At 35.4% G+C, this 13,376-nt stretch overlaps 1 protein-coding gene across 3 annotated transcripts in view; it reads left to right on the top strand.

Moving 5' to 3' along the window:
- HUWE1 (HECT, UBA and WWE domain containing 1, E3 ubiquitin protein ligase) overlaps window positions 1-13,376 on the top strand; it is a 150,321-nt gene that overhangs the window by 23,616 nt on the left and 113,329 nt on the right. For all 3 annotated transcript variants that reach the window (XM_008584709.1, XM_008584708.1, XM_008584707.1), the window contains exons 3-6: window positions 2,800-2,868; window positions 8,715-8,813; window positions 9,487-9,693; window positions 11,128-11,280. In XM_008584709.1, the coding sequence (XP_008582931.1) occupies window positions 2,824-2,868; window positions 8,715-8,813; window positions 9,487-9,693; window positions 11,128-11,280 (504 nt within the window). In that variant the 5' untranslated portion in view covers window positions 2,800-2,823. The remainder of the gene's footprint in view (window positions 1-2,799; window positions 2,869-8,714; window positions 8,814-9,486; window positions 9,694-11,127; window positions 11,281-13,376) is intronic.

Raw genomic sequence — 13,376 nt, 5'->3', positions numbered from 1 at the left:
TGCCTTCATAGATTGTGCCTGTGGTTATATCTAAAAAGTCATTGCCATACCCTAGGTTATCTAGATTTTCTCCTGTGTTATCTTCTAGAAGTATGAATTTGCATTTTACATTTAGGTCTGATACATTTTGTGTTAATTTTTGTGAAGTGTATAATGTCTGTCTAGATTTTTTTATACACGGATGTCCTTTGTTCCAGCAACATTTTTTGAAAAGACTATCTCTTGTTCATTATATTGCCTTTGCTTTTTTGTCAAAGGTCAGTTGACTGTACATGTATTTATGTGGGTCTATTTTTGGGCTCTGTTCTGTTCCATTCATCTGTTTGTTCTTTCTCCAATACCACATTCTCTTGATTACTGTAAATCTTGAAGTCAGGTAATGTCAGCTCTCTTTATTCTTCTCCTTTAATATTGTGTTGGGTCTTTTGCCTCTCCATGTAAACGTTAGAATCAGTTTGTCAATGTCCACAAAATAATTTGCTGAGATTGTGGCTGAGATTGTGATTGCGGTTGCACTGAATTTATAGATGAAGCTCAGAAGAACTGACATCTTGACAATATTGAATCTTCTAGCCATGGAAATGGAATATCTATTTAGTTGTTCTTTGATTTCTTTTAACAGAGTTTTATAGTTTTCCTTGTATAGATCTTGTATATATTTTGCTAAGTTTATACTTAAGTATTTTATTTTTGGATGTTATATAAACGTTGTTGTTTTAAATTTCAAATTCCACTTGTTCATTGCTGGTATATAGGAAAGCAATTAACTTGTATGTTAACCTTATATCCTGCAACCTTGCTGTAATTGCTTATTAGTTCCACAAGTTTTTTGTCAATTCTTCTGGATTTTCTACTTAGACAATGTCATCTGTTAAAAAAAGGTTTTATATCTTCTTTCCCAATCTGTATGCCTTTTATTTCCTTTCTTTTCTTATTGCATTAACTAGGACTTCCAATACAGTGTTGGAAAACAGTGGTGAGAGGGGACATCCTTGCCTTATTCCTGATCTTAAGGAGGAAAGCTTCTAGTTTTTTTTTAGCTGTAGGTTTTTTGTAGATATTCTTTATCAGTTTGAGGAAGTTCCCTTCTATTCACAGTTTACTGAGATTGTCTGGTTTTTTATTGTTGAATTTTGAGAGTTCTTTATATTTTCTCCCAGTAAGTTTTATAGTTTTACATTTAAGTTTGTGATCCATTTTGAGTTAATTTTTATATAAGGTATGAGACTTAGGTCAAAGTTTATCTTTTTGTCTATGGAAGTCTACTTGCTCTAGCGCCATTTGTTGATAAAACAATCCTTTGAATTGCTTTTTTACCTTTTTGAAAAATCAGCTGGACATATTTGTATGGGTCTATTTCTGGATTCTCAATTCTGTTCCAATGATGTGTGTCGATCCCTCTGCCAATACTACACAATTTTGATTTCTGTAGCTACATATATGTCTTAAAATTGATTAGAGTGATTCCTCCCTCTTTATTTTTCAAAATTGTTTCAGCTGTTGTCGTTCCTTTGCCTTTCCATATATACTTTAGAATAATTTTGGTTTATTTACAAAGAAATCTTGCTGAGATTTGGGTAGAAATGATATTAAATCTGTATATCAATTTTGGGAGACTTGGCATCTTTACTATGTTGCGTCTTAAATCTCTCCATTTATTTAGTCTTTTTTTTTTTTTTTTTTGCATCTGAACAGTATGGGGATATGACTTTGATTTTTTTATCAGCATTTTGCAGTTTTCAGCATACAAGTTCTGTACATGTTTTGTATATTTACACCTAGGTATTTCATTATTTGAGTAATTGTGAATGGTATTGTATTTTTAACTTTTTTTTTTTTGAAAATTACCTGAGTGATTCAAGTTTTTATTGTGCCCATAAATTATCTTTCAATGTGAAAGTTATCCATTTTTTGATGCCTAAGTAATTCTGCACATGTTCAATTAAACTGACCAATTTCATATAGTGAATTACTTTAAGAGCAAAAAAAGAAAACCAATAATCAAAAGCCCCTTCTAAACTCACAGACAAGGTTTTTGGATGTGGGATTTAATTAATAAGAAGAAAAGTTAAGCACCACAATAAAAATACTTTTTTAGAAAACAGAAAAGACTGCAATTGGTATTCAAGTTAGGGACAAAAGCACTTACACATTTACAAAAAAAAAAAAGCACACTAATCTTGAAACAAAGTTAATCAGTCTGAAATGTTAAAAACTTATTTTTGGTATCTTGTACTTTTAACTTTGGAGTCTACATATCTATTACTAGTATACAGGAATATGATTGGTTTTTGTATGTTTATCTTGGATCCTATGACTTTGAGATCATTTATTAGCTCTGGTAGGGTTTATATAGGGACTCTTATACCTCATTTTGTAATTAGAAAACAAAAGTATTATGTTCCCTATATTCTTATGAAACAACTGATATATTTTTATTGGTAAAAACAGTAAAAGAGGTGCATAGATAAAACAATCACACAGAATCTTTATGGTTAGCAATAAATTAACCATTTGATGCATATCCCTTCTAAGCTGTTTTTGGTTTTTGTGAGGTATATGTGTGTGTTTGTATGTCAGGCTTGTGCAACATAGGGATGTTGGCTAGTTTGATCTGGAGAGATTTTTTACTCCTCTGTATCTCATAGCTGTGCCTCTGGAGTTGGGATAGCATCATAACACCAGTGCTTTTACTTTAAGCATTTTGCACGCTTTTCATTCTATATTGCCTATGCACAAGCTTGTAGAGCTTAAGAATACTACTTTAAGTTCTCACTTCTTTTGGGACTTTCCTTTCAGATCATAAAGCAGAAAATCGAAAACATGAAAGTAGACAGGACTAAACTGAAAAAGACACCTACTGAAGCTGTAAGTATCCAAAAGTTTGCTTTGCCTATCTTTTCTTCATTATAAATAAATAAGTGGATAGCCAAGTAACCAATGTAAAGTGAGCACCCAACAGTTCTTTCTGGTTCTGTGTACCTTAAGGAACTTCTCAGGCTGCTATTCCTATGCATTGAAAGGCAGTATGCTATAATGGAAAGAACAGATGTGGATTCAAATTCTCACTCTAGCTATTGGATCTTTCTCAATTTTGTTTTTTAGAAAATGAAAGTGGCCATTGTTTTAGCTTTATTACCGATTCTTAATCATACAGTTCAGCTTAACTTGCAATTGTGTGGCCATGTCAATTGATTCTGTGTCAGCAATAGAGATCCCAGCTTCAGTCCAATATTCCCTCAGCTAGCTTGAACTGCGTTCTGAGTTTACGGAAGTGTTGTGTTATGATACTTCTGTAGATCCCATGTGTTCAAAGCTTTGGAATTAAACCTGGATTTGAATCTTAGATTTTCATGGCTGAGAGTTTATTAACTTGCCTGGTTTCCACAGCTACAAAATGGAGTTGATAATTCCTTTCTCCTTGATGAGAGGCAATTGCTTAGCATAGTCTCTAGCACACAATTAGTTCATTTTCTAAATACAGGCCACTTGATTTTAAAAAAATAATATAACTACCTGTTAAGTATCACCAAGGATAACTGTTATTAACGTTTTACTATACAAGAGTACTTCAAAAAGTTTGTGGGAAAATAGAATTAAAAAGATAATAGTAATTTTTTCATGACCTTTTGAATTACTCTCATTTTTCTAACAGTCTTAAATTATTGCATGTGCACACATGGTTATCTTTCCATTTTCATTCGGGATTAGACTAATGAGTATAGGAATCACTTTGTTCCCATGCCATCACCAGCATTACAGATTATCTTCTAAATTTTTGTTTATTTACTAAGTGGGAAAAAAATGCATTTCACTTTTCTGATTTGCATTGCTTCAATACATATATTTTTCAAGTTTATTGGCCTTATATCAGTTGTCTTCTTGTGCCATTCATTTTGTATTTGCCATTGGAATGTCAGTGTATTTCTTATTGAATGCCATATACAAAGGTACTTCAAAAAGTTCGTGGAAAAATTTAATTACAAGATAATACAAATCTTTCTATGAACTTTTTAAAGACCCCTTGTATATTGAGTATATTCATTTTCATCTTAGTTGCAAATACTTTCATTTACTTTCACTTTTGTTTTTTAATGTATTATGGCATCTAGCAGTTTTGACAACTATATACTCACACATCTTTGGAAACTGAAGAGCAAAAAGAAAACTTGCATTAAGAAACTACAATTTATATAAGCCAGGCACAGAAAGAGAAATACCACATGTCCTCACTTATAAGTGGGAGCTTAGAAAAACACAAAAAACATAAGAAAGAAAGATTACAATAGTCACAGTAATAAATTGAACTTTCAAAAGAAGAGAAACAGAACTGAGGTTACCAGAGGGTGGGGGAGGGGGACAGGAGAAATCAATTACATTGTATAATGTTGAATATACTAATTATCCTGATTTGAACATCACATATTGCATGTTGATATTGATATTCAATGCTGTACCCCACAGATATGTACAATCAACTATGTTCCAATAAAAAAAAATTAAAACAGTGGCATCAGTGTAAGAATCTACTGAAGAGACTAGAAAACCTAGAAAAGGATCCTAGTGTATGTAAAAACTTGACATATGATAATGGAGGGATTATAAATTGGTAGGGAAGGACAGCATTAGTCAAGAAACTGTGCCAGGATATGTTTGACTTTTGGAGGGTAGGGGACTGTTATACTGCAATAAATTCTTCATAAATCAAAAGTCAAATATTTTAAAAAGAAAGAAATTATAGAAGTAGAACATACAGGTGAATGTTTACCTGGTGGGGATCTTAGGTGGGGATGGCCTTTCCAAGCATTAAAGCAAAAGAAAAAAAGGATAGTGGAAATGTAAAGTACTGTATCCAGAAAGACATTATGACAGTAGCCATCCTAACAGGTGCGAGGTGATATCTCATTGTGGTTTTGATTTGCATTTCCTTGGTAATTATTGATGTTGAGCACCTTTTCATATACCTATTGGCCATTTTTATATTGTCTTTCAAGAACTGTCTATTCAAGTCCTCTTTTAATTGGGTTGTTTGGTTTTTTTGCAATTGAGTTGCAGGAGTTCCTTACATATTTTGGAAATTAACCTCTAGAATACATTATGTAAAGTGAAATAAGTCGGTCACAGAGTTACAAATACTGCATTGATTCCTCTCATATGAGGCATCTGAAATAGTCAGAAGTATAGAAGTAGGCGATAGAATGGCCGTAACCAGAGAACTAGGGGGAGGGAGTTAGGGGAAGTTGTTCAGTGGGTATAAAGTTATAGTTACACAGAATGAGTAAGTTCCAGAGAGCTGCTGTAGAACATAGTGCCTATAGGTAGGCACTATATATAACAAGGTATTGTGTACTTAAAAATTTGTTGAGGGCCGGCCCTGTGGCTCACTTGGGAGACTGCGGTGCTGGTAGCACCAAGGCCACAGGTTTGGATCCTATATAGGGATGGCCGGTGTGCTCACTGGCTGAGCATGGTGCAGACAACACCGAGCTAAGGGTTACGATCCCCTTACTGGTCAAAAAAAATTTGTCGAGAGGGTAGATCTCATGTTAAATGTTCTTATCATGTATCCATACATACAAAGTGACACAAGGAAACTTGGAGGTGGTGGATATGTTTATTACTTGAATTGTGGTGATGGGGTAACATGAGTGTGTACATGTATCCAAACTCACCAAATTTTATGCATTAATTATGTGCAGGTTTTTTTGTATACCAATTATACCTCAGTAAAGCTTGGGCGGGGGAGAAAGCACATGTGACAAGCCGGGGAAAATATTTGTAACCCAATGTAGTTAATATCTTTAGTAGCTAAATCAGTAGGAAAAGTGAATATCCCAATGACAGTATGGGCATAGGATGTTTCAGAAAAGAACAAAGCAAATAAACTTACAGAAAGATTCAGTCTTGTAAGCAGAGAAATGCAAATTTTAACTGTAATTTTTTAAACCCAGTGGACTGTAAGGGATTTATTTGTTCACGGAGTCACACTTGAATATACATTTCTGGTTCATATTTCCTACCTACTAGCAAATTACTTAGGATAAACTTCTAGAAGTGGAATTTTTAGGTCATTGACTATGTACATTTTTAAGACTTGAGTTCCCTTTTTTCCTTGAGCGGCATACAAGAGTACCCAGTTTCCTATACTGTCGTCAATACTAGGTATTCTTTTTAAGAAAGGCTTTTATTGATCATTTTGTGAATCAGCAGTTGTGTAGAGGACTTTTTCCCTAGACTTGGTATTTGTTGGAACAAATTAATATAAACCCTGGCAATTGATATACAGCTATTGAACTGGCAAATGCTTTCTTTTATAGTACCATGAATAAGGAAAATCACATTGTTTGCGTTTATGTAGCAGGGATAAGGCAGTAAAGATATATGAGGGTACTTCAGAAAGTTCATGGAAAGGTTCGTATTATCTTTTAGTTCTATTTTTCCACAAACTTTTTGAAGTACCCCCTCATACTGTTGTGCCTGCTGCATTCTGCAAATTCAAGGTTCAGAGGGATTTGATAGGCTGATAAGGCAGAAAACATCCTGCTTGTACATTAAATTGATGCCATTATGCTAATTAGAGCTTGTGAGCAGGAGATACAAGCACCTTCCTCAGACATGTGTGCCAGAGAGTCAGAGATGAACTTTGTGAAAGCTTGAGGGCCTGCCACATCAGGAAAGTTTCTAGGCGTCCCGAGGTCTGAGGAATATCGGGATATCCCTTCTAAAGTGAGAGACAATTTGAGGCATTTTGTACCATACACACCACGAAAAAAGAGGAACAATGTGTGAGGTGCCTCCTTGGATTTTGGAATCAGTGTATGTTACTTTAGGGCATGCGGTTTTGATGTATTTACTGGGTAATCTCTAAAGCATTAGTGGGCATTTACTAAAGTGTTAGTGAGGTATGGATCTAGAAAAGGCTACAAAAGTTCCAGGCTGTGATGTAAGCTGCCCTACTACTTGGACATTATGACTTAGTAGACCCAGGTGCCTGATTTAGATGTCAGCCAAAGATGCCATGTGGTGCTTTCAGCAAGCCCCAATAGGAGAATCACAGCTAAGACCCCTAGAATTTCAGCCATGCTATCCCCTGTCAGCAACTATTCTACATTCACAAAAGCAGTCTCTGGCTTGCTACTGGGCCTTGGTAAAGATTGAATGCCTGATTATGGGACACACAAAGTTATTACAGGACCCAAATGTTCATCATGAACTGGGTGTTATCTAACCAACAGAATCACAAAATTGGATTTACATAGCTGCATTCTGTTAGAAATTGAAGCTGTATATTTGCTACTGGGCCCAGGTAGGTCCAGAAGGCACAAGTGAACTGCATTAGCAGGTGGTTCAAATTTCCCATGTTATCTGTTTCTACTGCTTCACTGCCTCTCCCTCAACCTATACGTCTTCAAAGAGAGGAGGGGAAAAAGTGCAGGCATGGTTTATGGAAGGATTTTGTGCCAGGGATTTTACATACATTTAGTTATCACAAAAAGTTGAAGTAGATTTTGATAATGCTTACTTTAGAAGGAGAAAAAGGTTTGTAGCTTGGCTTAAAGAAAACCATCTCCCTGTTTTTAAGCCCCTATTATATTCTACATCTGTTTTGAATGACGAAAATACATTTCCTGCAGTTTAACTCTCACAACAGCATTACTGAATGTAGGTGGTATTAATTCATACTGCAGAAGAGAATTTTGCTGAGAATTCATACTGCTGAAATTCAAAGAGGAAGCTTGCTGACTACCTGTCCCCATGCTCTTTGTAATAGTATGCTGCCTCAATATTTAAGCTCCTATTATATGAGATAAATACTTTATGTATGTGGCAGACATTTGAGCTCTTATCTAATAGGTAGCTATTAGGTCTGTTTTCCTATTAAGAAAACTATGGCTCAGAGGTTGGACTTACCCATGATCAAACATTGTAGTAAACACAAAGCTAAAAACTGAGCTCAGATTTGGTTCCAAATCTAGGCCAATTTCCAGGACACCATACTGCCTTTCCAGAGTTAAAGAACAAGTATAATCAATTCTCGCAGCTGCCATCCATTAATAGAAGGCTTCTCTGTTTCAGCCACTGTCCTTCCCCCAACCTCCTTTCACTATCAGAAACTTTAAACTCTCAATCCACTCCTTGTTACCTGACAAACAGGCCCTTTCATCAGCTTAAGAGAGCAGGAATGTATGGAAATGGGAATCCCCAAGTAAGAAAGGAGTCCTGGTTTTACAAAGTTCAGAAGCTCTTTGCTCTCCTACAGTTGGAGGACTTAATGTTGTGGAAAAATATAGCCGATGCTAATCTTTCACTGTGAATTCACTAAGGCTTTTCAGTGTTTCTCTGATTCCATATACCTTATCAGGCATTCTGGTTAACTTTCAGATCATAGTCAGATTCCTTAAATTTGCTTTTTTTGATGTTTAGTTTGTTTCTTTCATTTATGTTGTCTATACCCATCTAAGTAGTTTGTCTGCATCTACAGGTTATCCAGGTTTATAAAAATGCACAGACAGATTATTGGGAAATAAAAGTGTTTTCTTGTGAGGTTTTCATTTTAATCCCAAGTGATCATCTGGCAGGTGTCCAGTTTTCTTAATCAGTATATTCTAGCAGTAGTTCAATTACTGTTTAGGCTTGAGGGTTACTTTTCCCATTCTCCCTCTTTGTGTCTCATTTCAAAATACCTTTTGTGAAGGCTTGCTTGTTTTTCTCAGCCTGCAGATTGCAGAGCCTTAATAGACAAACTCAAAGTTTGTAATGATGAGCAACTCCTCTTGGAACTGCAGCAGATCAAAACATGGAACATTGGAAAGGTATGTGAGGCCATGCTCCCAAAAAACAGAACTCACTGTACTAGTAGTACATCACTTTGTATGCTCTGATATGGAAAGAGAAACTACAATGGGGTAGCTTCATTCAGCAGTTACTTAATAAGCATATAGCGTATACCTAGTATACTCTAGAGCAGTGGCTTTTAGCCTGAATGTTTGCCAAGGAAATTTTGAAAGAAAAATATATGAAAAAATTTTTTTTTAGTTGAGGATGAGGAATGCTTGCATAGGTGATGGTAAAGAATCTCAACCACAGAATTCCTTTAGTTTGACTGTTAATGAGTTGAAGGTGGTTTCTAGATTTTTACTTTTAGTTTAAAAGAATTTTCATTAGATGACTCTAAAAAAATAAACTCTTCTGACAAAATGGGTTCTGACAGGGACAGTCTTTGTAGACCTCAGAGTGTAGCCAGAATTCTCCCTTTGAAGACCTACTCCTAGTAGGTTTGTGGTATCTAGTGGTATTGGCGCATATGCCTTGATGGGTATAAATCCCATTTAACTCAAAGTATGATCTTTTTCATATGGGCACAGGTGGGAAGTGAACTTGTCTAGGTGTCTGGCTCAGCAATCACTTGTGACAAAGCTCAACTACGAAGTACCCATGCAATGCTTTTACCTTATTCTTATATCCTCTTTCTCTTCCTCTCTCCAGTGTGAGTTATATCACTGGGTGGACCTGTTGGACCGCTTCGATGGAATTCTGGCAGATGCTGGACAGACAGTGGAGAATATGTCATGGATGCTCGTATGTGATAGGCCAGAAAGAGAGCAACTGAAAATGCTTCTCTTGGCTGTATTGAACTTCACAGCCTTGCTCATTGAGTACAGCTTTTCCCGGCATCTGTACAGTTCCATAGAGGTAGGGAGGTTCAGGCCTTTGCGATCTGTTCTTAACTACTATTGTGTATATCCAGAAACAAGGAAATTGCTATTTCTCTCTGATTGCTTGTTTCCTTTTCATTATGGAGCTCTGGGTTTTTCATTGTCAAAGACAATGGTTTCTCGGATACAGATATTACCCTTCATAGGGTTAAGGGGAGGTTCTGTGCTGTCACTTTCACTCTGCCTTTTCAAGATTCAAGAAATGAATGAGAAATGTAATACATGTATTGAAGTATTCTAGGGAAATTGCAGAAATTCATCTTTGTCTCAGGTTATTAGAGCACCCCCAAATTACTTTTAAACTATTAGAAATAGTTTGATTCCCTTAACACATCAGTGTACTTACTATTTTTCTGAGTTTGTGTGCATCTTTTCAATCTCTTCTCCATTCTCCCACACCCTCCACAAAATATATATTCATAGCATCCTCTGTGTCCTTGAAGAGTAAAGTGGGTGCAGTAGTCAGTGAGCTTTTGAATTGGTCAAAAATCACTATAAGAAGAAATTCTTTTCCTCTGGCCCAACTTTAGACTTTCATTCACCATTAATTAGGCACTCTGTTAGTTTTAGGTGTGTTAATTTTCCTAAATATTCAGTAAAGAATCAGAATCAGAACAAACAAATAGAAAGAAAATGGCTTAGGAAAATAAGTGGAATAACTGAACTAAAAGCCTAGCACACAGAGATTTAAGTGGGGGGCGGACAGCAGTCTGTTGAAGATGAAATAGTATGCTGCCCAAGGAGGTTCATGGCCTTTGGGATAATTGGCAACTGGAAATGCCTTGGTTCATTTCCAGCTAAATTACATACTGATTTTAATTCTGAACAAGTGCTTCAATATATTGGTGAATTATAATTGTATTTAAAAACCAAAATAGTCACTCTCAGGTTACTTATGAGATACAGGATACTATAACATTTATATCGTACATAATTGCCACCAGCTGTCGTTGATATCTTTAGCTTCTATATGAAGGACCCTGTATTTTAATTAATAACAATTTTATGTTTGTCATAAAGGATACAGGTGGAGCATGAGATTATCTTTCTCTCACAATACTTTTAGTCCCATTGGAGACTTCACGTTCTTGAGTTCCACATATGTATTATATCACATTTGTCTCTTTTGTAATCTCTTCCTTCCTGTGGGGACACCTGTGCAATTTTGAACTGCTGTTTATGTTTTTTACTTTTATTGCACTTTCTGGCTAGCTGCCAGATTATAAGCTCCTTGGGGACAAAGTTGCGTGTTGTTAAGTTCTCAAATATTTTAAAACTTTTTTGTATAATTGTAAATAAACTTCTTGAGAGCTTTGTAAATGTTGACAAATACAGTATTACATTGGCATTTTATATTTTCAAGGCCAAGTCTGCCTAATACCTTGAACTTTGCCCTTTTTTGTCCCTGTAGCATTTGACAACTTTATTGGCTTCCTCTGATATGCAAGTGGTGCTGGCAGTCCTTAACCTTCTATATGTATTTAGCAAAAGATCAAACTATATCACACGTCTTGGATCTGACAAGAGAACGCCACTGTTAACCCGGCTGCAGCATTTGGCAGAGGTAAGTCTTGGGTGGAGAGTGGAAAGGCACAAAAATTAGAGCAGCTGGTTCCTTTTGTCTGGTGTTTTTTGCAGTGTCAAAATAGATTAGAATCCTTATGTTAACTTTAATGACCTAATTGAGTAGAACTACTGGGGCTGACTTAGCTAAGTTCCCAAAAACCTAAATATTCTCAGTTATTAATAAGTAATTTTGAAGGATTTCATGAATCTCTGCTCACAAAGCAGAATCTCTCTCTCAGTTAAAAATGGCAACTCCTCTTCTGGAAGGAAAGTTCAGAATCAGATTCAGCATGAGAAGGGAGTACAGTGCAATAAAAAGATCTGGATTCGAGTCCTGGCCTTGCTTATTAGCTCTGATCATCAGTTTTCTCATCTGGGAATTTAGTATGTCTACCTCTGAGTAGTTTTAGAATAAAATAAAGTGTAGGGTACTTATTGCTGTTATCAGTAATTAGTTTGTGATGGTAGTGATTGTAATCGAAGGCAAAAGCTCTTATATAAAAGCTGAAGTCTACCAAACTATTGTCCTGTGCTCCTAGAGGCAAGTTGAATACATACTTAGGTTTGAGAGGTAGCCATTGCTGGAAAGCTTTCTTGGAAGGAAAGTCATAAGGCTGGCTTTTTCTAAGCTAATTTAAGAGTTACCTTTATTTCTTCCAAGAAAGCTAGATAAGGAGAATGTGGTATGCATACACAATGGAATACTACTCAGCCATAAAAAGAATGAAATTCTGCTATTTGCAGCAACATGGATGAGCTTGGAGAAAATTATATTAAGTGAAATAAGCCCAGCACAGAAAGAGAAATGCCACATGTCCTCACTCATAAGTGGGAGCTAAAAATTAAATAAGTAATAAAGAAAGAAAGATACAACAGTCACAATAATACATTGAACTTCTAAAAGGAGAGAATAGAACTATGGTTACTAGAGGTGGAAAAGGGGAAGGGTTGGGGAGTTTAGCAAGCAATTGGTAAAAGGTCACAGAAAATGATTATGTTTTGTAGCGATGAATATACTAATTATCCTGATTTGATCATCACATATTGTACACAGGTATTAATATTCAACTCTGTACCCACAAATATGTATAATCAATTTTGTTTCAATAAAAAAAGAAGAAAAAGAGTTACCTCACAAATAATATAACTCAAGTCTCAGGCTATTTTTAGGTGCCATGATTAGTTAAAAATCATTTTTGTATGATTGTAAATGTAACATGTATTGTGAAAATTTTAGGACATACAGGGAGTTATAGAGATTATCAGTCACCTATCTATAATTTATCTTGGTGAGGCCTCCTTTAAAATTTGAGAATATTTTCTTTTTGCATTTGCAAATATGAATATAGAGGCATGCAACCTGTTTTCTTAACATACTATACACATTTCCTATGTTAATTGAAAAATGCATGGCAGTTCAACATTGGATCCCCAAGTAATAGTTAAAAGGAAAAAGAAGCCATATCTCAATAGATGCTTCAAAAGCATTTGGTAAAATTCAGCAAATTAATAAAATACTAATGTAAGTCTGAGGAAGCTAGAGTTTGTCTACCAGTAGTCATAATGATGAAGGTGAATATTTCCATTGAATTAGAAAGTAACAAAAATGCCAGATGTTAATTCTGTCATTTAAACATGTAGTGGAGATCCTAGCCAACATAAGAGAAAAGAAATGAGTACATATTAAAAGAGAAATTTTGTTATTATTTGTAGGTTATAGGGTTGAATCTCTTGGTTTCCTGGGGAGACTATAGAATTATTAGAACTAGTAAAAGTAGGGCTGGCCAGTTAGCTCAGTTGGTTAGAGCATGGAGTTGACAACACCAAGGTCAGGGGTTTGGATCCCCATACTGGACAGCCACACACACAAGCACACACATAAAACTAGTAAAAGTACAGTGTGGTAGCCAAGTAAAAGGTCAATATACAGAATCAAATAGCTCCTACATGCATTAGTAATAACCAATTAGAAAATGATTGGTAAAAAAGACCCCATTTACAGTATGAACAAGTATAGTGTCTATAAAATAAGCCATGTTGGGTAAAACTATAAATTTTTTTTTTTTTTTTTTTTTTTTTTTTTTTTTTTTCCTT

The sequence above is a fragment of the Galeopterus variegatus genome, unplaced genomic scaffold (genome assembly GCF_000696425.1).
Source record: "Galeopterus variegatus unplaced genomic scaffold, G_variegatus-3.0.2 Scaffold3342, whole genome shotgun sequence".
NCBI classification, from domain to species: domain Eukaryota; kingdom Metazoa; phylum Chordata; class Mammalia; order Dermoptera; family Cynocephalidae; genus Galeopterus; species Galeopterus variegatus.
The sequence above is the reverse complement of the archived record's forward strand: the minus strand, read 5'-3'. Positions and strand labels throughout refer to the sequence as shown.